Source organism: Dryobates pubescens, chromosome 33 (genome assembly GCF_014839835.1).
Source record: "Dryobates pubescens isolate bDryPub1 chromosome 33, bDryPub1.pri, whole genome shotgun sequence".
Taxonomy (NCBI): Eukaryota; Metazoa; Chordata; class Aves; order Piciformes; family Picidae; genus Dryobates; species Dryobates pubescens.
In genome coordinates, this window is record NC_071644.1 from 3,236,793 (window position 1) to 3,259,898 (window position 23,106).

Here is a 23,106-nt window from a genome sequence, read left to right on the forward strand (position 1 = left end):
CCCCAGCTCCCTCAGCCTCTCCTCCCAGGGCTGTGCCCCAGACCCCTCCCCAGCTTTCTTGCCCTTCTCTGGACACCTTCCAGCAGCTCAACCTCTTTCCTAACCTGAGGAGCCCAGAACTGGACACAGGACTCCAGGTGTGGCCTCAGCAGTGCTGAGCACAGGGCACAAGGACTTCCCTGCTCCTGCTGGCCACACTCTTCCTGCTGCAGGCCAGGATGCCCTTGGCCTTCTTGGCCCCCTGGGCACACTGCTGGCTCCTGTTCAGCTGCTGTCCACCAGCACCCCCAGGTCCCTTTCTGCCTGGCTGCTCTCAGCCACTCTGTCCCCAGCCTGTAGCACTGCCTGGGGTTGTTGTGGCCAAAGTGCAGCCCCTGGCACTTGGATGTGTTCAATCTCCTGCCCTTGGCCTCTGCCCATCTGCCCAGCCTGGCAAGGTCCCTCTGCAGAGCTCTGCTGCCCTCTGACAGCTCAACTCCTGCCCCCAGCTTGGTCACTGGAGGGAGTCAGTTGTTTAGGGAGGAGGTTTCCTTCCAGCCTGCTCCTGCAGTAGTTAATCCAGGCCCTGAAACGTGAGGATTTTATCAGGCTTCCAAAGCTGGATATTTCCCCTCTTAATCCTGGCCTAATGCTGGATTTTCATTCCCCATATAATTGCCTAATCCTTCCTGGAACACCCTCAGCATGCTGTCATGTTGATAAAGCCACTTGGAGGGGAGGCCCAAACAATGAGGAGCTTTGTGCAAGGCAGCAGGAGGAGAAGGCAGAGCAGGAGGTGAAATCCCTGAAGGCAGTGGCAGAGCTCCCCCAGCCAGAGATCCTCCAAACCTCCCTTCCTGTGGCACCTTCTGCAGCTGCAAACACAGCTGCCTGCAGGGAATAATGACAGGGCAGCCTGCCCTGCCTGTCTCCTCAGCAGTTTCTCTCCAGCCAAGTGCTGTTCCTACAGCCCCACAGCCAAAGCAGTGCCCCAGAGTCAGGCTGGTGGGGTTGGGAGAGAGCTCTGCAGATCACCCAGTCCAACCCCAAAGCAGAGTCACCCAGAGCAGCTTGCCCAGGATTCAGAGGATCACAGAATGGGTTGGGTTGGAAGGGACCTTCAAGGTCATCCAGTTCCAACCCCCCTGCCATGGGCAGGGACACCTCCCACCAGCCCAGGCTGCTCAAGGCCTCATCCAGCCTGGTCTGGACACATCCACAGCCTCCCTGGGCAACCTGTGCCAGTCTCTCCCCACCCTCACTGCCAAGAATGTCTTCCAAATCTCCAGTCTCAATCTCCCCTCTTCCAGCTCCAATCCATTCCCTCTCATCCTGTCACTCCAAGCCCTTGCCAAAAGTCCCTCCCCAGCTTTCTTGTAACCCCCTTCAGGCACAGGGAGGCCACTCCAACCTGTCCCTGGAGCCTTCCCTTCTGCAGGCTGAACAGCCCCAGCTCTCACAGATCACAATGTCAGAGTGGGCTTGGAATCTCTCCAGAGAAGGAGACTCCACAAGCTCTCTGGGCAGCCTGCTCCAGGGCTCCAGCAGCCTCACACCAAAGAATGGCAGAATCCCAGAGTGGTTTGGGTTGGAAGGGACCTTCAAGATCATCCAGATCCAGCCCCCTGCCATGGGCAGGGACACCTCACACTACAGCCGCTTGCTCAAGGCCTCATCCAGCCTGGTTTTGAAGCTTTCCTCATGATTAGGTAGAACCTCCTTTGGTCTAGTCTGTGTCCACTGCCTCTTAAACACATAGAATCAGAGAAGTGTCAGGGTTTGAAGGGAGCTCAAGGCTCAGCCAGCTCCAACCCCCCTGCCATGGCCAGGGACACCTCACACTGCAGCAGATTGCTCACAGCCACCTCCAGCCTGGCTGCAAACACCTCCAGGCAGGAGGCTTCCATCACCTCCCTGGGCAACCTGTGCCAGGCTCTCACCACCCTCCTGGGGAACAACTTCTTCCTCACAGCCAATCTCAGTCTCCCTACTTCTAGTTCTGTTCAACCCCCCCCGGTCCTATCCCTCCCTGACACCCTCAAAAGTCCCTCCCCAGCTTGCTTGGAGCCCCCTGCAGATACTGGAAGGCCACAATTAGGTCTCAAAGATGATGGGAGAAGAACTTCTTGCTAACATCCAATCTGATGGGATATGGGATCTGGGATATAGGACATGGGATAGGGGATCTGGGATAGGGGATATGGGGTAGGGGATATGGGATAGGGGATATGGGATCTAGGACATGGGATAGGGGATCTGGGATAGGGGATCTGGGATAGGGGATATGGGATAGGGGATATGGGATAGGGGATATGGGATAGAGGATATGGGATAGAGGATATGGGATAGGGGATCTGGGATAGAGGATAGGGGATAGGGGATATAGGATATGGGATAGGGGATATGGGATAGAGGATCTCAGATAGGGGATCTGGGATAGGGGATATGGGATAGGGGATCTAGGATCTGCCCTAGTTTGTGCCTGCAGTCACCTGGCCCTGGGAAAAACCCTTCCTGGAGCTGTTTCACCAAGGGCTGCAGCCTGCCTCTCCATACCCATGTGGGCCCTATCCAGCACTTGATGTTCTACAGAGTGGCTGCTCAGCTTTTTCAGTCCATGTGCTGATGTCTTGAGCTGAAAGTAATGGCAGGGAGGGAGGGGAAATCCAGCTCACCTGGCTTTAGTGCAGTAATGAGCAGCTTGAGCTCTGGGGGTTGAAGAGAGGGTTTGCAGCTACATCTTGCCTGAAGGAAAGCTGCTGTCAGGAGTTTTCACCTTCCACTGCTTCCCCTTCCCTAGCTGCCAGCAACTGCTTCTGACAGTTGCTTGCCTAATAGCTTCTGCCTTACAATGATCACTTGATTACCAGGCTGCTTTTTTATCCCCTGTGGTAATTAACTGCCTCTCCTCTGCCCTCACTGATCTTGGATGTGCAGCTTCTTGCCTGAACTACAAATTATGTTTGGAGAGGTTGGGTTTCTTTTTTCCCCAGATGCCATTTCAGGTCATTTTCCAAGGAAGAAAAGTGGCAGGAGAGCAGGTTAGGCAGCAGCTGGCATCATGATTTCCAGCTCCTGACAGAAGTGTGTAGAAAGGAGAGGTTAAAATAGAAGAGAATAGAATGAACCAGGCTGGAAAAGACCTCAGAGATCATCAGGTCCAACCTATCACCCAGCACCATCTCAACCATGGCTCCAAGTGCCTCAGCCAGGCTCTTCCTAAACACCTCCAGGGATGGGGACTCCACCACCTCCCTGCAGCACATTCCCAATGGTCAATCTCTCCTTCTATGAAGAACTTCTTCTTAACATCCAGCCTACACCTCCCCTGGCACAGCTTGAGACTTTGTCCTCTTGTTCTGGGGCTGAGTGCCTGGGAGAAGAGACCAACCCCCAGCTGGCTACAACGTCCCTGCAGGGAGTTGCAGAGAGCAAGAAGGTCTCCCCTGAGCCTCCTCTTCTGCAGCCTAAGCAACCCCAGCTCCCTCAGCCTCTCCTCCCAGGGCTGTGCCCCAGACCCCTCCCCAGCTTTGTTGCCCTTCTCTGGACACCTTCCAGCAGCTCAACCTCTTTCCTAACCTGAGGAGCCCAGACCTGGACACAGGACTCAAGGTGGGGGCCTAACCACTTGGAGGTTCCCACCTCCAAGTCAAAACATGTTTGGTGCTAGTAAAAGGGATTGAAGTGCTTGGTGCTGGTCAAAGGGATTGAAGTGCTTGGTGCTGGTCAAAGGGATTGAAGTGCTTGGTGCTAGTAAAAGGGATTGAAGTGCTTGGTGCTGGTAAAAGGGATTGAAGTGCTTGGAGCATGGCTCTGTAGATGATTGAACAGTTAACCTCGCAGGGTCTGGGCCACAGGCCAACATCCCCAGCAGCAAAGGCAGGAGTAAAACCTCCTGTTAACAAACAGCAGCGAAGATCAGCTCTGCACAAGCTGCCAAAACCACCTCTTTGCTTCTCACTGCTCCAAAAGCTCTTGCAGTGGATGGTGAAAGCTGGCAGCCTGCTGAGCAGCTGTTAGTGGCTTGCCTGCCCCCAAATTCTGTGCCATCAAAGCAGTGACAGGTTTAGATTCTGCTTCCTTCCCCTGCTGACTCCTGGCTTTGTTGGTCTGAAAGGGCCATCCCTGGAGGGGTTCATCAAATGAGGGCATGTGGTAGCTCAGGGCATGGTTTAGTGGTCATGGAGATGCTGGGTATAAAGGATGGGCTGGATGATCTTTGAGGCCTTTTCCAACCTTAAGGATTGTGTGATTCCCCCACAGATCAGATCTCAGCCTTGGTTTAGCACTGCAGTGATGAAAGTGCTCAGACTGCTCTCACTTTGCAGCTTGGCTTTGCCTTTTATCTCATTTCCTTCCCTGGCTGCAGCCTGGGCAAAGATCAGGACTGGAATCTGTGGCTTCCACCACTCTGGGCAAGCACAAACCACTCTGGGCAAGCACAAACCACTCTGGGCAAGCACAAACCACACTGGGCAAGCACAAACCACTCTGGGCAAGCACAAACCACACTGGGCAAGCACAAACCACTCTGGGCAAGCACAAACCACACTGGGCAAGCACAAACCACACTGGGCAAGCACAAACCACTCTGGGCAAGCACAAACCACTCTGGGCAAGCACAAACCACACTGGGCAAGCACAAACCACACTGGGCAAGCACAAACCACTCTGGGCAAGCACAAACCACTCTGGGCAAGCACAAACCACACTGGGCAAGCACAAACCACACTGGGCAAGCACAAACCACTCTGGGCAAGCACCAACCACACTGGGCAAGCACAAACCACACTGGGCAAGCACAAACCACTCTGGGCAAGCACAAACCACACTGGGCAAGCACAAAGCACACTGGGGAAGCACAAACCACTCTGGGCAAGCACAAACCACTCTGGGCAAGCACAAAGCACACTGGGCAAGCACAAACCACTCTGGGCAAGCACAAACCACTCTGGGCAAGCACAAAGCACACTGGGCAAGCACAAACCACTCTGGGCAAGCACAAACCACTCTGGGCAAGCACAAAGCACACTGGGCAAGCACAAACCACTCTGGGCAAGCACAAACCACACTGGGCAAGCACAAACCACTCTGGGCAAGCACAAACCACACTGGGCAAGCACAAACCACACTGGGCAAGCACAAACCACACTGGGCTGGCTGCAGCCCTTGCAAGCCACAGTTGTAAGTGTGCAGCATGATGCTCCTTGCTCCTGCCCTTAGCAGGCTGCTGTCAGCTGAGTTGTGCAGCCTGGAGAAGAGAAGGCTCCAGGGAGGCCTCAGAGCAGCCTTGCAGTCCTACAAGAAAGCTGGGGAGGGACTTTTCACAAGGGTTTGTAGTGATAGGATGAAAGGCAATGGCTTTGAGCTGGAAAAAGGGAGATTTAGACTAGAGACTAGGAAGAAATTCTTTCCAGTGAGGCTGGGGAGACACTGGTGCAGGTTGCCCAGGGAGGTTGTGGCTGCTCCCTCCCTGGAGGTGTTCAAGGTGAGGCTGGATGAGGCCCTGAGCAAGCTGGGCTGGTGGGAGGTGTCCCTGCCCATGGCTGGGGGTTGGAACTGGCTGATCTTGAAGGTCCCTTCCAACCCAAAACCCTTCTGTGATCCTATGCTTTTGCATCATGCCACAGAAGCCACAGTCCAGCTGACACAGAATGAAGCCCTGGAGCAGCACCTTTGCCCCCAGCACCCCACCCTGGGAAGCAGTTTGGCTGCACTGAAAGCCCAGCATTGAGTTTGCTTTCACAGGCCACACCAAAACAGTGTCTGGTACTGCCAACCCTTGCTCCTGCAGGGCAAAACACCTCCTGGTTAGCACTTGGTGATCTTTAGAGATAATTTTGACTTCCCTTTTTTTACAGTGTGCTGTAAAGTTGAGCTTGGCTTCAAGGAGTCTGTGGCTGAAAGCTACCTGTCACATGCTGGGCCTCACATCTGCAGTGTCCTGTGTCAGGGACACTGATTAAAGCCTTTATTACCACTTGGCTTAATCTGGCAAGCTGTTTGCTGAGCTGACAGATAGCAATATTGAAAGTCCACTCTGGAGATGTTTACTGCCTTGCAGATTGCTAAAGCTCCTCACAGAGCCCTGCCTGAGAAGTGGAATGAAAGCTTAGAGCTGGCACAGCTTGAGGCTGTGTCCTCTTGTTCTGCTGCTGAGTGCCTGCCTGGGAGAAGAGACCAACCCCCACCTGGCTCCAACCTTCCTGCAGGGAGTTGGAGAGAGCAAGAAGGTCTCCCCTGAGCCTCCTCTTCTCCAGGCTAAGCAACCCCAGCTCCCTCAGCCTCTCCTCCCAGGGCTGTGCTGCAGACCTCTCCCCAGCTTGGTTGCCCTTCTCTGGACACCTTCAAGTCTCTCAATGTCCTTCTTAAACTGAGGAGCCCAGGACTGGACACAGGACTCCAGGTGTGGCCTAAGCAGTGCTGAGCACAGGGCACAAGGACTTCCCTGCTCCTGCTGGCCACACTCTTCCTGCTGCAGGCCAGGCTGCCCTTGGCCTTCTTGGCCCCTGGGGCGTTATTGGCTGAGCTTTCCAGCTCCAGCAGGATTTCTCCACCCCATTGCCAACCCAAATGCTCTTACTCTGATTCTTCCTCTTTTTGTTCCTTCAGGCTCTCAAGCAGAGATTGCTCCAGGACATCCAGCTCCTCCAAGGGGATCCTCAGCAGCCAGGTGATGTGGCAGATCAACACCCTGGCTCGAGCGTCGTAGGACCCTTCGAGAGAGGGAAGGGCAGGAAGTCAGTCAGCCTGCATGGCACAGGGCTAAAAAGGGAGGGAACACCACTGGAGAAGAGAGTGGTCAATGGAAAAGAGGAGATTCCAAGCTTGGAAGTGTTGAAGGCCAGGTTGGATGAGGCCTTGAGCAAGCTGGGCTGGTGGGAGGTGTCCCAGCCCAAGGCGGGGAGGTTGGAGCTGGATGGTCTTGAGGGTCCCTTCCAACCCCTTCTGTGGTTCTAGGACTGGAAACCCTTCTGCCCTGCAGAAGAGTCACTGCAGCAGGAAATTGCCTCCATGGCAGACAATCCTTGGGTTCTCACCCTCTGTGACAGAGGCCCTCTGGTTGTGGACAGGCTGCAGCAAGAGGAGCCCTAAGTGGCAACAGCAAAGGCGTGTGTGGGTGACAGGAGACAGGACACCCTGCTGTGCACCACTGCAAGGCACTGTGCCAGCCTGGGTGGGAAGGCAGCTACAGAGGAGCTAGAGAAGGGCTTTGCACAAAGGCCTGGAGTGCCAGGATGAGGGGTGATGGCTTCAGAGGGGGAGAAGCTGGATTTAAATCAGACATGAGGAAGAAATGCCTCCCCATGAGGGTGGTGAGGCACTGCAACACGTTGCCCGGCGAGGTCATGGATGCCTCCTCCCCACAGGGCTTTGAGGCCAGGCTGGATGAGGCCCTGAGCAAGCTGGGCTGGGGGGAGGTTGGGTTGGAATACAGAATGCAGAATGAACCAGGTTGGGAAAGAGCTCAGAGATCAGCAAGTCCAACCTGTCCCCCAGCACCATCTGATCAGCTAAACCATGGCACCAAGTGCCTCAGCCAGGCTCTTCCTAAACACCTCCAGGGATGGGGACTCCACCACCTCCCTGGGCAGCACATTCCCATGGCCAATCTCTCTGGCTGGGAAGACTTTTTCTTCCTAACATCCAGCCTAGGACCTTAAAGATTATCCAGTTCCAAGCCCTGGGCATTAACAGGAACACTTTCCACTAGACCAAGGTGCCCCAGCCAAAGGCAGGGAGGTTGGAACTGGATGATCTTGAAGGTCCCTTCCAACCCATAGTATGATCTGTGATCTGTCAGAAATGCACTTCCATGCCAAAGCTTCAGCTGTTCAGCCTTCTGAACAGGAGCCTGCAGTGTGCCCAGGGGGCCAAAAAGGCCAAGGGCATCCTGGCCTGCAGCAGGAAGAGTGTGGCCAGCAGGAGCAGGGAAGTCCTTGTGCCCTGTGCTCAGCACTGCTTAGGCCACACCTGGAGTCCTGTGTCCAGTTCTGGGCTCCTCAGGTTAGGAAAGAGGTTGAGCTGCTGGAAGGTGTCCAGAGAAGGGCAAGAAAGCTGGGGAGGGGTCTGGAGCACAGCCCTGGGAGGAGAGGCTGAGGGAGCTGGGGTTGCTTAGCCTGCAGAAGAGGAGGCTCAGGGGAGACCTTCTTGCTCTCTCCAACTGCCTGAAGGGAGGTTGGAGCCAGCTGGGGGTTGGTCTCTTCTGCCAGGCAGGCACCCAGCCCCAGAACAAGAGGACACAGTCTCAAGCTGTGCCAGGGGAGGTTCAGGCTGGATGTTAGGAGAAAGTTCTTCCCAGAGAGAGTTGTTAGCCATTGCAATGTGCTGCCCAGGGAGGTGGTGGAGTCCCTATCCCTGGAGCTGTTCAAGAGGGGCTTGGATGTGGCACTTGGAGCCATGGTTTAGTCATGAGGGCTGTGGTGCCAGGTTGGAGTTGCTGATCTTTGAGGTCTCTTCCAGCCTTGGTGGTTCTGTGTGATTCTGTGTGCTTCCCAATCCACCTTGGGGGGGGCAACCAGAGGGACTGTGGAGCTTCAAAGCCACACACAGCAGCTCAGCCAGCAGCACCACTGCCAGTGGCTTGTTTGCACTCACACTTCACTGCTGGAGGTGCAGGGGAGGACACTGCACCCAGACAACAGGTGAGAGGAGAAATGATTTCCCCCCAGGCCTCCCAGCAGCTGTCCTCTGAGGGCAGACACTTTAAAGGTAATAGGTTTTCAATTGCTTGTGCCAGCTCTTGGGGTTTTATCATGTGCAGCTCACAGCAGCACCTGCTGCATGCTGAGGGTTGGCTTTTGTCAAGGGTTTTGGGGGCACTCTGGGATGAAAACTGCAATTGGATTTCTGGGTGGGGGGGAGAGGGGAGGGAGGAACCAGCCCAGCAAGACCCAGCTGCAAAGGCTGTGATTGAGGCCTGCTGCACACACAGCAAACATGGCAGAGGGCAATTTATGAGGTTTGCTTGGGAGTATTATCAGCATTGTTAGGTTTGTTGAGAGTATTGTTAGCATTGTTAGGTTTATTGAGAGCAGCCCCCAAGAAAGAGCCTTGGGGGTGCAGGGTGCTGAGCAGCTCCCCAGCAGCCAGCAGTGCCCTCCTGCAGCCCAGCAGGCAGCTGTGTGCTGGCTGCAGCCACAGCAGGGTGGGCAGCAGAGGGGATTCTGCCCCTGGGCTCTGCTCTGCTCACACCTCACCTCCAAGCCTGCCTCCAGCTCTGCTGTCCCCAGCAGCAGAAGGACACAGAGCTGCTGGAGGCAGTCCAGAGGAGGCCACAGAGAGGATCCACAGTGTGCTCAGGGCCACATCTGGTTTGACCTTGGATGTCTCCAGGCATGAGGCTTCCAGCCCCTCTCTGGGCAACCTGTGCCAGTCTTTCACTGCCCTCAGTGTGAAGAACTTCCTCTGGAGGAACCCAGGACTGACCTTGAATCACCTTCCCAGCATGGCCAAGGGACATCTCCCAGGCCCTTGAAAAGCTCAAATCTGCTTCACTCCCACAAGCAGAGAATGGTTGGGGCTGGAAGGGACCTCCAAAGGGCATCCAGTCCATGCCCCTGCAGTCAGCAGGGACATCCTCCCCTAGACCAGGTTGCCCAGAGCAGAAGAGGGACACAGAGCTGCTGGAGTGAGGCCAGAGAAGGCCACAAAGATGATCCAAGGGCTGGCAAGGATAGGATAAGGGAGCTGGGGGTGTTCAGCATGGAGAAGAGAAGGCTCCAGGGGGACCTTAGAGCTGCCTGCCAGGAGCTGAAGGGATCCTGCAGGAAGGCTGCAGAGAGACTTTCCTGAGGGTGTCTGAGCCAGGCCAAGGGGGAAGGGTTTGGAGCTGAGGCAGAGCAGGGTTAGAGTGGAGCTGAGGAAGAAGTCCTTCAGATGAGGGTGGTGAGAGTCTGGATTAGGCTGCCCAGAGAGGCTGTGGATGTCCCCTGCCTGGAGTTGTTCAAGGCCAGGCTGGATGAGGCCTTGAGCAGCTGAGTCTGGCTGAGAGGTGTAGGTGAGGCTGGAGCAGATGATCTCTGAGGTCCCTTTCCAACCTGAGCCATTCTAGGATCCTGTGATTCCAACCCCATTTCCTCACCCCCAGAGAGCCTGTGCTCCCCATCCCAGGGGGTGTGAGCAGACAGAACAGAGGGCAATGGTATTCTACAGATGAGGTCCCTTCCAGCCTCAATGGTTCTGTGATTCTGTGTGAGTGTGTGTCTGTGCTTCTGAGACCTGCTGCACGTAGATCCAGTGGGGCACATGGCCACATGAGGTTCATTTATTTATTACCAAGATAGCAGACTGCCTGGGAAGGCTTCCCAGAAAGAGAGGGTGGCCCTTGGAACGTGCTGCCCAGGGAGGAGCTGGAGTCACCATCACTGGAAGGGTTTAGAAAGAGCCTGGCTGAGGCACTTGGTGCCATGGTTGAGTTGATCAGATGGTGCTGGGTGAGAGGTTGGACTGGATGATCTCAAAGGTCTCTTTCAACCTGGTTAATTCAATTCAATTCAATTCAATTCAATTCAATTCAATTCAATTCAATTCAATTCAATTCAATTCAATTCAATCCAATTCAATCCAATTCAATTCAATCCAATCCAATTCAATCCAATCCAATTCAATTCAATTCAATCCAATCCAATTCAATCCAATCCAATCCAATTCAATTCAATCCAATCCAATCCAATTCAATCCAATCCAATTCAATTCAATCCAATCCAATCCAATTCAATCCAATCCAATCCAATCCAATTCAATTCAACTCAATTCAATCCAATTCTATTCTGTTCAACTCAATTCAATTCTGTTCTATTCCATTCCATTCCACCCCACTCCTATTCTAATTCAATTCATTTCTATTCCACTCCACTCCACTTCTAATTCTATTCCATTCCATTCATAGAATCATAGAATCATCCAGCCTGAACCTCCCCTGGCACAGCTTGAGACTGTGTCCTCTTGTTCTGGGGCTGGGTGCCTGCCTGGGAGAAGAGCCCAACCCCCACCTGGCTGCAACCTCCCTTCAGGGAGTTGCAGAGAGCAAGAAGGTCTCTCCTGAGCCTCCTCTTCTGCAGGCTAAGCAACCCCAGCTCCCTCAGCCTCCTCAGCCTCTTCTCCATTCCATTCCATTCCATTCCATTCCATTCCATTCCATTCCATTCCATTCCATTCCATTCCACTCCACTCCACTCCACTCCACTCCACTCCACTCCACTCCCCAGTGTAGATCTGTGCTCTGGTGAGAAACAAGGACAGTGTTTACCTGTGTTCCATCCCTGACAGGAGCCCTGTCTTGGAGTGCCCAAGCAGGCATCTGAACCAGGAGCTTTTGTCCTTGCTGTCTGCTCACACACACAGAGCTCAGCTTTCCCCCTAAGCCAGCCTGGCCCTAAGTCAGGCTTGGCAACAGCCTGCTTTGAAATTGCAGCTGAGCAGCAGCAGCAGTTGAAGCAGCTTGGTCCATTTTTTCCCCCAGCCAGACATGAAGCAAGCAGAAACCTGCTGTGCTTTGTCAGGCAGTGCAAAGAGGCTAAGCAGCAGGCAGGGAGCTCCTCCTGCTGAGAACATGGCAAAGCAGGGAGACTGGGGCATGGCCCAAGCAGGGCCAGGAAGCAGGCTGCTTGCTTGCAGGAATGAACACTCTGCTCAGCAGGCATGGCTTGAGTTCCTCAGTTTTATCAGCCTCACCCAGGTTCTGGATTGCAAGGCAGGAAACTGTTTCATGGCTGATGGAATGGGGGAGGGAAATCACATTGGTGCCTCAGGAGCTTCCACAGGGCAGCCAGGAGTTTATTCCCTGCATGGGTGTGATGGTTGGAACTGAGAAGACTGGCTTGTCTGCACACACCCCCTGGGATGGGGAGCACAGGCTCTCTGGGGAGGAGAAAAGGGGGTGGGAAGCACAGAATCCTACAGTGGCTCAGGTTGGAAGGGGACCTCAGAGATCATCTGCTCCAGCCTCACCTACACCTCTCAGCCAGACTCAGCTGCTCAAGGCCTCATCCAGCCTGGCCTTGAACAACTCCAGGCAGGGGACATCCACAGCCTCTCTGGGCAGCCTAATCCAGACTCTCACCACCCTCATCCTGAAGAGCTTCTTCCTCAGCTCCACTCTAACCCTGCTCTGCCTCAGCTCCAAACCATTCCCCCTTGGCCTGGCTCCAGACCCTCTCAGGAAAAGTCTCTCTGCAGCCTTCCTGCAGGATCCCTTCAGGTCCTGGCAGGCAGCTCTGAGGTCCCCCTGGAGCCTTCTCCTCTCCAGGCTGAACACCCCCAGCTCCCTCAGCCTACCCTTGCCAGCCCTTGGATCATCTTTGTGGCCTCCTCTGGCCTCACTCCAGCAGCTCTGTGTCCTTCTGCTGTGGGCAACCTGGTCTAGGGGAGGATGTCCCTGCTGACTGCAGGGGCATGGACTGGATGCCCTTTGGAGGTCCCTTCCAGCCCCAACCATTCTCTGCTTGTGGGAGTGAAGCAGATTTGAGCTTTTCAAGGGCCTGGGAGATGTCCCTTGGCCATGCTGGGAAGGTGATTCAAGGTCAGTCCTGGGTTCCCCCAGAGGAAGTTCTTCACACTGAGGGCAGTGAAAGACTGGCACAGGTTGCCCAGAGAGGGGCTGGAAGCCTCATGCCTGGAGACATTGAAGGTCAAACCAGATGTGGCCCTGAGCACACTGTGGATCCTCTCTGTGGCCTCCTCTGGACTGCCTCCAGCAGCTCTGTGTCCTTCTGCTGCTGGGGACAGCAGAGCTGGAGGCAGGCTTGGAGGTGAGGTGTGAGCAGAGCAGAGCCCAGGGGCAGAATCCCCTCTGCTGTCCTGCTGCCCACCCTGCTGTGGCTGCAGCCAGCACACAGCTGCCTGCTGGGCTGCAGGAGGGCACTGCTGGCTGCTGGGGAGCTGCTCAGCACCCTGCACCCCCAAGGCTCTTTCTTCAGAGCTACTACAAGAGGACACAGTCTCAAGCTGTGCCAGGGGAAGTTTAGGCTGGAGATGAGGAGAAAGTTCTTCCCAGCAAGAGGAATTGGCCATTGGGATGTGCTGCCCAGGGAGGTGGTGGAGTCCCCAGCCCTGGAGGTGTTCAAGAGGGGCTTGGATGTGGCCCTTGGAGCCATGGTTTAATAGTCAGGAGGTGTTGGGTGCCAGCTTGGACTTGCTGATCTTTGAGGTCTTTTCCAACCTTCTTGGTTCTGTGATTCTACTCTTAGCCCACTCTGCACCCAGCCTGGATTTGTGTCTGGGATTGAAGCAGCTGCAGGACCTTGCCCTGTGACTTGTTGAACCTCCTGCAGTTGCCACTGCTCCACTTCCCAGCCTGTCAAGACCCTTGTGGATGGATGCCTCCCCTGAACTGAGCCCACCACCACACCACACAGCTTGGTGTGATCAGCCTGGTGCCCACCAGGCCACTCAATGCCACTGCCAGCCATGTGGAGCAGCACTCAAGAGTTTTCCCCATGGCCTCAACACCTTCTGCAGGGAAGAGGTCACCTCCTTCCTTGGGAACCCTGGAGAGGGAGAAAAAAACCCCACCAAACCAGCCCTCTGCAGGTAGCTGAGGTCAAAACCTCTCTGCCAGCACACACACACACTGCTGGCAGGTGAGGGAGGTGAAGAGTTGCTCAATCCTTACTGGCATCACTGATGCTGCCAAGTGGATTGCTGCTTTCCCTGTACTGGAGGCAGGGAAGGGGTGGTGCTGCCTCTGCCAGGAAGAGAGCTAAGCCAGACATCAGGTGGAAGCTGGAGCTTTTGGAAGCACTTGAAAGCAGCAGCTAGGGAGTCCTGGGCATCACTCTTAGGAGGGGAAGTGGGGAACTTACCATCTCGAAGGGAGAAGGAGAGAAGGTCCTGCAAAGGAAAAAGACAGAAAGAATGTTTGAAGGTCAAACTGATGATGGCTTGGTGACCTTTGAGGTCTTTCCCAACCTGGAGGCATCACAATTAGAGAATCAAATGGGTTAAGGTTGGAAGGGAGCTTCAAGATCAGCCAGTTCCACCCCCGCTGCCAAGGGCAGGGGCACCTTCACAGTCTCACAGGATCACCAAGGCTGGAAGAGATCTCAAAGATCATCCAGTCCAAGCTGGCACCACAGACCTCATGGCTAAACCATGGCTCCTAGTGCCACATCCAATCCCCTCTTGAACACCTCCAGGGATGGGGACTCCACCAGCTCCCTGGGCAGCACTTCCCAATGGCCAATTCCTCTTGCTGGGAAGAACTTTCTCCTCACCTCCAGCCTAAACCTCCCCTGGCACAGCTTGAGACTGTGTCCTCTTGTTCTGGGGCTGGGTGCCTGCCTGGGAGAAGAGCCCAACCCCCACCTGGCTCCAAGCTCCCTTCAGGGAGTTGCAGAGAGCAAGAAGGTCTCCCCTGAGCCTCCTCTTCTGCAGGCTAAGCAACCCCAGCTCCCTCAGCCTCTCCTCCCAGGGCTGTGCCCCAGACCCCTCCCCAGCTTTGTTGCCCTTCTCTGGACACCTTCCAGCAGCTCAACCTCTTTCCTAACCTGAGGAGCCCAGAACTGGCCACAGGACTCCAGGTGTGGCCTCAGCAGTGCTGAGCACAGGGCACAAGGACTTCCCTGCTCCTGCTGGCCACACTCTTCCTGCTGCAGGCCAGGATGCCCTTGGCCTTCTTGGCCCCCTGGGCACACTGTTGGCTCATGTTCAGGCAGCTGTCAACCAGTACCCCCAGGTCCCTCTCTGCCTGGCTGCTCTCAGCCACTCTGCCCCCAGCCTGCAGCACTGCCTGGGGTTGCTGTGGCCAAAGTGCAGCCCCTGGCACTTGGACTTGTTGGAAGTGGATGATCTTTAAGGTCCTCCCAACACAAACCATTCCATGAATCCATGAATGTAGGCTGTGGGTTGGATTAGATAACCTCCAGAGCTCCCTTTCCATGCCAGATGATCCCCAGAGGTCCCTTTCCATGCCAGATGACCCCCAGAGGTCCCTTCCCACCCTAGCACTCTGCCTGTGTGTCAGTCTATGACTACTGCTGTTCTCAACAGGGTTGGATGCCACCCTGTGGCCCAGTGGCTCCTGTTTGCTTTGGCCCTGCAGGAGCACATAGCTCTGGGTGGTGAGGCTGAGCTGGCACAAAGCCCTCTTGGGATCCAGTGCTCAGAGGGAGAGAAGAAGGACAATTCATGGCCATCTGTTATGAATGAGGGACTCAGCTTCTGGGCTGGCTCTCCACCATGACAAAACTGCTCCAAGAGCTGGCCAAAGCCAGGGTAAAACAAGCAGCCAGGGGCTGCCACTGCTGTGCTCTCCTCTTTTATGGTCACTGGACAGCAAGGCCTTTCAGTGACTGCAACAGCCAGCAGCAGCTCAGCCTGGCTGCTGCCCTCTCCTGCACACAAACACAGCAGGGCTGAAGTTTCCAAGGCAGCCTGCAGCCCTCTGGGAGCATGAGAGGGGCAGCCAAGGATGGAGGAGGCTGCCACAGGCTTCATGGCTGTGGGTCCTGTGAGCTCCTCAGCAGAGCTGGTGCCAACAACAAGGGCTCTGATCTCTTCCCTGCTGCATGGGGAGGGTGGGAGAGGGAACAAGGCAGCCTCAGCCAGCTGCTGCTAGGGGAGAGGCAAACTGGTGATGCTGTCCAGGGAAGAGCCTGGGCCCTGAGGGTCATTCTCAGTGAGAAGAGTTTCCTGTGTCATGGCATCACTGACTCATTGTGCTTGGAAGGGACCTTAGAGGTCATCCAGTTCCACCCCTTCCTGTAATGGGCAGGGACACCTCCCACCAGCCCAGCTTGCTCAAGGCCTCATCCAGCCTGCCCCTTGAGCACCTCCAGGGAGGGGACAGCCACAGCCTCCCTGGGCAGCCTGTCCCACTGTCTCCCCCCACCTCACTGGAAAGAATCTCTTCCTAAGTAATCTCCAGGCTCAGTCTCCCCTCTCCCAGCTCAAAGCCATTCCCCCTCATCCTGCCACTCCCAGCCCTTGTCACAAGTCCCTCCCCAGCTCTCCTGGAGCCCCTGCAGGTGCTGGAAGGCTGCTCTGAGGCCTCCCTGGAGCCTTCTCTTCTCCAAGCTGAACAGCCCCAAGTCTCCTCAGCCTGTCCCCACAGGTCCTCCAGCCTTTGTGGCCTCCTTTGGACCCTCTCCAGCAGTTCCCCATCCTTTCTGTGCTGGGGGCACCAGAGCTGGCCCCAGAGCTCCAGCTGTGGTCTCAGCAGAGTGGAGCAGAGGGGCAGAATCCCCTCCCTGTGCTGCTGGCCACACTTCTCCTGCAGGCCAGCCCAGGCTGCCAGCCTGGCTCAGGGGGAGGTTATTGCATCCCCCCCACACCAACACATCACATAAGCCCTTCTCAAACCCTGGCCCTGAGCCCTTTCCATCTGTGCATTTCAAAAGGTGAAGGATGGATAGAGGCAATCAGGTGATAAAGAGGAACTACTGTTTTTTTATGGCCTCTGTGCCAAGGAGCACTCTCAGCTCTCTCCACGTCCCTACTGTGCAGGCAGCCAGCAAGCAATCAGCAGGGATCAGATTAGCTCACCAGCAGCTTGTCTTCTTCCTCCAAGCAGCAGTTGTTATGCTTCAGGCTTGGTTTTGACCCTCCCTGTGAACTCCCTGCACAAGATTCTACCCCCCCAGGTGACTGACAAGCCTCCACAGAGCAAGGGAAAGGACCTGGGGAAGAGGCTCTGTGAATCGCTGCCTGCTGGGGCTGGGGAGGCTGCAGGGGGAGCTCAGAGCTGCCTGCCAACAGCTGAGGGGATCCTGCAGGAAGGCTGCAGAGGGACTTTTGCTGAGGAGGTCTGCAGACAGGCCAAGGGAAGGGTTTGAAGCTGAGGCAGAGCAGGGTTAGAGTGGGGATGAGGAAGAAGGTCTTCAGTGTGAGGGTGGGCAGGCAGCTGTGTGCTGGCTGCAGCCACAGCAGGGTGGGCAGCAGAGGGGATTCTGCCCCTGGGCTCTGCTCTGCTCACACCTCACCTCCAAGCCTGCCTCCAGCTCTGCTGTCCCCAGCAGCAGAAGGACACAGAGCTGCTGGAGGCAGTCCAGAGGAGGCCACAGAGGATCCACAGTGTGCTCAGGGCCACATCTGGTTTGACCTTCAATGTCTCCAGGCATGAGGCTTCCAGCCCCTCTCTGGGCAACCTGTGCCAGTCTTTCACTGCCCTCAGTGTGAAGAACTTCCTCTGGGGGAACCCAGGACTGACCTTGAATCACCTTCCCAGCATGGCCAAGGGACATCTCCCAGGCCCTTGAAAAGCTCAAATCTGCTTCACTCCCACAAGCAGAGAATGGTTGGGGCTGGAAGGGACCTCCAAAGGGCATCCAGTCCATGCCCCTGCAGTCAGCAGGGACATCCTCCCCTAGACCAGGCTGCCCTGAGCAGAAGGACACAGAGCTGCTGGAGTGAGGCCAGAGGAGGCCACAAAGATGATCCAAGGGCTGGCAAGGGTAGGCTGAGGGAGCTGGGGGTGTTCAGCCTGGAGAGGAGAAGGCTCCAGGGGCACCTTACAGCTGCCTGCCAGGAGCTGAAGGGATCCTGCAGGAAGGCTGCAGAGAGACTTTTCCTGAGGGTGTCTGGAGCCAGGCCAAGGGGGAATGGTTTGGAGCTGAGGCAGAGCAGGGTTAGAGTGGAGCTGAGGAAGAAGTCCTTCAGATGAGGGTGGTGAGAGTCTGGATTAGGCTGCCCAGAGAGGCTGTGGATGTCCCCTGCCTGGAGTTGTTCAAGGCCAGGCTGGATGAGGCCTTGAGCAGCTGAGTCTGGTTGGGAGGTGTAGGTGAGGCTGGAGCAGATGATCTCTGAGGTCCCTTTCCAACCTGAGCCATTCTAGGATCCTGTGATTCCAACCCCATTTCCTCACCCCCAGAGAGCCTGTGCTCCCCATCCCAGGGGGTGTGAGCAGACAGAACAGAGGGCAATGGTATTCCACATATGCTCAGAGGGGGGCAAAAAAAGAGCCACAAATCATTCACAAGAAGAACTTCCAACATCTCTTTCACCTCTCATCACTTCTTCACCTCCTGCTGCTGTGCTGCCTCCTCACACTGCACCCAAACCCTGTGTGTCATGGCTCCAGCCCCCAAAGGGATGTGGTTAACCTGCATCTGTCTGTGCCAGGCTGCAATGAATGCAAACCCCACCATCCTCCCATTCCCACTGAGTCAGTGCTGAGCTCACCTCCTGACCTCCTGCATCATCCCTTTCAGCCCTGCTAAACTGGAGGGCACTCAGGGATGCAGGCAGGCCCCTGCCACTGAACAGGCTGAGCACTTCCAAGGGTCCTTGCTAAGCCCCCAGGAAAATGAAGACAGCAGCTGGCTGCAGAGAAGCAAAAGAGGAAGAATGCCCCAAAGCCTTGGCCCACAGCCTGTTCCTTTGCAGGCCAGAAGGGAAGAAGAGCTTCTGAGAAGCCTCTCAGCTGAAGTTTCCTTGCAAGCCTCTGCTGCCTTGCTGGACTGAGGCCCTGAAGTCTCTCTTTTCCCCTTGACAAACATCAATCAGCTTGCCCCTGGAGGTGGCTGTGCAAGGTGCTGATGCTGTGGCAGGAGCCTGATAGCTGCTCCTGATCTTTGCTTTCAGCTGATCAAAGAATTGTTATCTGCAGCTTCTGTTTTCTACCTGAAGCAGAGTGATAAGTGTCCCAGTTCTGGGGCTCAGAGCTGAGCCAGAGTCACCTCTGTGAAAGCACACAGAAGCACAGAGCTGCCAGGCTTGGAAGGGAGCTCAAGGCTCAGCCAGCTCCAACCCCCTGCCATGGCCAGGGACACCTCACACCACAGCAGGTTGCTCACAGCCACCTCCAGCCTGGCTGCAAACACCTCCAGGCAGGAGGCTTCCACCACCTCCCTGGGCAGCCTGTGCCAGGCTCTCACCACCCTCCTGGGGAACAACTTCTTCCTCACAGCCAATCTCAATCTCCCCACTTCCAGTTTTGCTCCATCCCCCCCAGTCCTATCCCTCCCTGACACCCTCAAAAGTCCCTCCCCAGCTTCCTTGGATCCTGGAAGGCCACAATTAGGTCTCCAAGATGCTGGGAGTTGGCCAGGGAGACCAAGGGAGTTCCCTGCTGTCATAGCTTGACCTGCCCAGCCCTGCTAGGCCAGTGCCCAAGGTGTGTGCTGTTACTCAGCACCAGAGCCCTGTCTGCAGGCAGGGTGTCTCTCCCTGGCTGCTTGTGTGCAGCACCCAGGTGACAGTGGCCACATTCTGCATGCCAGCTGCAGCAGCCTGCCTGCTCTTCATCACATGAAGCTGGGTCAGGAGGTGCTGAGACTGCAGCAAAGGTGAATGACACTGCAATGCTTTGCCTCTTTTATGTTCAGCTTTGACATCAGCACACTGTACAATCATGCAACTGTTTTGGCTGGGAGAGACCTTTAAGATCATCAAATCCAACCCTTCACCCAGCACTGCCAGGTCACCACTAAACCCTGGCCCTCAGCACCACATCTCCACAGCTTAGAAACCCTTTCAGGGATGGGGACTCCACCACTGCCCTGGGGAGGGGGTGGTCTCAGTCCCACTGATACTTTCTCAGTGAAAGGAAAGAGTCACAGCAGCTGATTTCCCTCCAGCCAAAGCTGACTCTGGAGGAGCAGAGCCTGTTTGGAGCATGCATAGAAGCATAGAACTGTCAGGGTTGGAAGGGAGCTCAAGGCTCAGCCAGCTCCAAGCCCCCTGCCATGGCCAGGGACACCTCACACCACAGCAGGTTGCTCACAGCCACCTCCAGCCTGGCTGCAAACACCTCCAGGCAGGAGGCTTCCACCACCTCCCTGGGCAGCCTGTGCCAGGCTCTCACCACCCTCCTGGGGAAGAACTTCTTCCAACCAATGCAGAGATGGTTTGAAACAAATGGAAATCAACTCTGTCATGGTGAGTGGCTCACACAGGAATCAGAATCACTGCAGCTACACAGTCAGAGGAAAAAGCCTGGCAGGTGTCTGCTCTGTAGAGAGAAAGCATCAAAGACACACAAAGAGTGGCTCCAGCTTTGGGCTCCCCAGGTCAAGAGGTCTAATGGAGAGAGTCCAACACAGAGCTGTGAGGGTGATGAAGGGACTTGAACATCTCTCCTGTGAAGAAAGACTGAGAGCCCTGGGGCTGGTTAGTCTGAAGAGAAGGCTCAGAGGGGATCTGATCAATGTCTACAGGGGTCTGAGGGGTGGGTGTCAAGGGGAAGGTGCCAGGCTCTTCTCAGTGGTGACCAGTGACAGGACAAGGAACAATGGCTATGAGCTGGAACTCAGGAAGTTCCACCTCAACATGAGGAGAAACTTGTTTGGTGTGAGGGTGCTGGAGCCCTGGAGCAGGCTGCCCAGAGAGGTTGTGGAGCCTCCTTCTCTGGAGGCATTCAAGAGCCATCTGGATGCATCCCTGGGTGCCCCTGCCTTGGCAGGGGGGTTGGTCTGGATGATCTCCAGAGGTCCCTTCCAACCCCTACCATTCTCTGACTCAATCATGAATTCATCAGACAGCAACTGTGAGCCACCTTCATGGCTGCCCTGAGCTGTTTCTGGACAGAGAGGCTGCTCCCCTCCCACACAGCCCCTCAGAATCCTCTGCCTGTCAGAAAGAGGGATCCTGCTTCCCTCCCTCTGCAAGCAGAGCTTGAGCTGCAAGCAGACAGGAATGGGAAATCTCCTGTGCAAAGCAAACAAGGGCAAGGGGGGAGCAGGGACTTACTTGGGTAATGCCAGATGGGTTTGCTTTCAAGATGGGATCCTCCAGCAACACCTGGGTGAAGGTCTCTGTGCCCTCACCTCCTAAGCCACTAGCAAATGCTGTCATGGCAGGCAGGACAGCATCAGGCAGCTTCAGCCATCTCACAAAGGCCTCCATGAATCCTGTCCTGAAGGAGCTGTAAGGCAACAAGGGCAGCAGTCAAAGCTCTGGAAGTGGGGAGCCCTGCCAGGCTTGAGGGGTCAGATGGTGGTCTGCTGCTGTTCTTCACACCAAAAAACAATCAAAGCATGGTAAGAAGCCAACAGAAGCTGCTGCACAAGAAGGCCACACACACAAGCAAGCAGGCTGGATGAAGGGGACCCTGTCTGCAGGGTTAAGGGCTGCAATTTGTGCTGCAGCATTCAGGCCTGTAAGAGCAAAAGGCAATACCATTAGGAAGACATCCAAGGCCAAACCAAAGATCAACTTCCCAGGACCTGAAGGCAGCCACAAGACAGCTGGGGAGGGGCTTTTCAGAATCATAGAATCAGTAAGGTTGGAAAAGAGCTCAGAGATCAGCAAGTCCAAGCTGGCACCCAACACCTCCTGACTGACCAAACCATGGCTCCAAGTGCCACATCCAAGCCCCTCTTGAACACCTCCAGGGACAGGGACTCCACCACCTCCCTGGGCAGCACATTCCCATGGCCAATCTCTCTTGCTGGGAAGAGCTTTCTCCTCACCCCCAGCCTAAACCTCTCCTGGCACAGCTTGAGACTGTGGCCTCTTGTTCTGGTGCTGGGTGCCTGGGAGAAGAGCCCAACCCCCACCCCACTGCAACCTCCTTTCAGGGAGCTGTAGAGAGCAATGAGGTCTGCCCTCAGCCTCCTCTTCTCCACACTAAACCACCCCAGCTCCCTCAGCTGCTCCTGCTAAGAGCTGCTCTGCAGGACACCCATGCTGGATGGCATCCAGCGTGTCAGCTGTGGTGTCCCCCCCCAGGCCATGTCTCCCAGCCCCACTCACAAGGGCTTGCACTGACAGGATGAGAGGGAATGGATTGAAGCTTGAGGAGGGGAGATTGAGAGTGGAGATGGGGGAAGAAGTTTTTCCAGTGAGGGTGAGGAGACACTGGAAGAGGTTGCCCAGGGAGGTTGTGGAGGTTGGAGAGGTTCAACGGGACAACGGCTTTGAGCTGGAACACCGTGGGGATGTGGCCTGGGGGCTGCTCCAGGCTGAGCATCAGGGCTTGGGGGATAGCAGTGCTCAGCACCCTGAAGCTGTTGGTGAGGGACTAGGGGAGGCCATGAGGATGGTCAGAGGGGATGGAGCACCTCCCCTATAGGGACAGGCTGGGAGAGTTAGGGCTGGAGAAGAGAAGGCTCCAAGGAGACCTCAGAGCAGCCTGCCAGTAGCTGAAGGGCCTCCAGGAGAGCTGGGGAGGGACTTTTGACAAGGGCTGGGAGTGCCAGGATGAGGGACAAGGGCTTTGAGCTGGGAGAGGAGAGACTCAGAGTGGAGATGAGGAAGAAATTGTTGGCAGCGAGGGTGGGGAGACACTGGAACTGCTCCAGCCTCACTGGGCTCCAGTCTCACAGGCTGCCCAGGGAGGCTGTGGCTGCCCCCTCCCTGGAGGTGTTCCAGGCCAGGCTGGATGAGGCCCTGAGCAAGCTGGGCCGGTGGGAGGTGTCCCTGCCCACGGCAGGAGAGCTGCAACTAGAGAATCATTAAGGTCCCTCCCAACCCAACCCACTCCCTCATTCTCTGCTCTTCCACTCCCCAGGTCTCCCACTCAGTCTGACCCCAGCCTCCTCCCTTGCTCAGCCCATGCAGTACCTTTGCTCCTGCTCAGGGAAGAGCCGTGCCAGGGAGGTGCCACACAGCGCCGCGTAGGCGAAGCTCGCCGGCTGGCCCAGCTGCCGGCCCAGCAGCTCCCCTGCTGCCTGCTCCCCAGCCACCTCGGCCCCACCGTGCTCTCCTGCAGGCCAGCCTCTCTGCTCCTCCTCTGCTGCCATTTCTCACCTGCAAGTTGAAAGAGGAAAGAGCAGAAGGTGGGGGGAGGGGGGGGAAGGAAAAAACAAAACCCCAGCCACAAAGAGCTGCGCAGCAGGAAGCCAGGAGCCAAAAGTGCCTTTGCCTTTTGTCATTGTCACACCTCGGTGACACTCTGCCCTGGGGGCACAGGAGGAGGGGGAGGAGAGGGGATGGATTGAAGCTTGAGGAAGGGAGATTGAGACTGGAGAGGAGGGAGAAATTCTTTCCAGTGAGGGTGGGGAGGCACTGGAACAGGCTGCCCAGGGAGGCTGTGGCTGCCTCCTCCCTGGAGGTGTTCCAGGCCAGGCTGGATGAATCCTTGAGCTGGGCTGGTGGGAGGTGTCCTTGCCCATGGCAGGAGAGCTGGAACTAGAGAATCTGGAAGGTCCCTTCCAACCCAAAGCATGCTGTGAATCTATGACCTCAGGAGTGGCTCATTTTAAAGGGACTCTCTCCTCTGCCTGCCAGCTGCCCTGGTCTTGCAGG

The 23,106-nt window shown here is 56.0% G+C and overlaps 1 protein-coding gene across 1 annotated transcript in view; it reads right to left on the reverse strand.

Moving 5' to 3' along the window:
• TMCO4 (transmembrane and coiled-coil domains 4) overlaps positions 1-22,629 on the reverse strand; it is a gene marked incomplete at its 3' end in the record, with an annotated part of 45,049 nt that extends 22,420 nt beyond the window's left edge. Inside the window, exons 1-4 of the mRNA XM_054175915.1 lie at positions 22,423-22,629; positions 20,608-20,782; positions 13,785-13,812; positions 6,563-6,695 (exon numbers count right to left, since the gene is read on the reverse strand). Of these exons, the coding sequence (XP_054031890.1) occupies positions 6,563-6,695; positions 13,785-13,812; positions 20,608-20,782; positions 22,423-22,601 (515 nt within the window). The remainder of the gene's footprint in view (positions 1-6,562; positions 6,696-13,784; positions 13,813-20,607; positions 20,783-22,422) is intronic.
• Between the last annotated feature and the right edge of the window lie 477 nt (positions 22,630-23,106).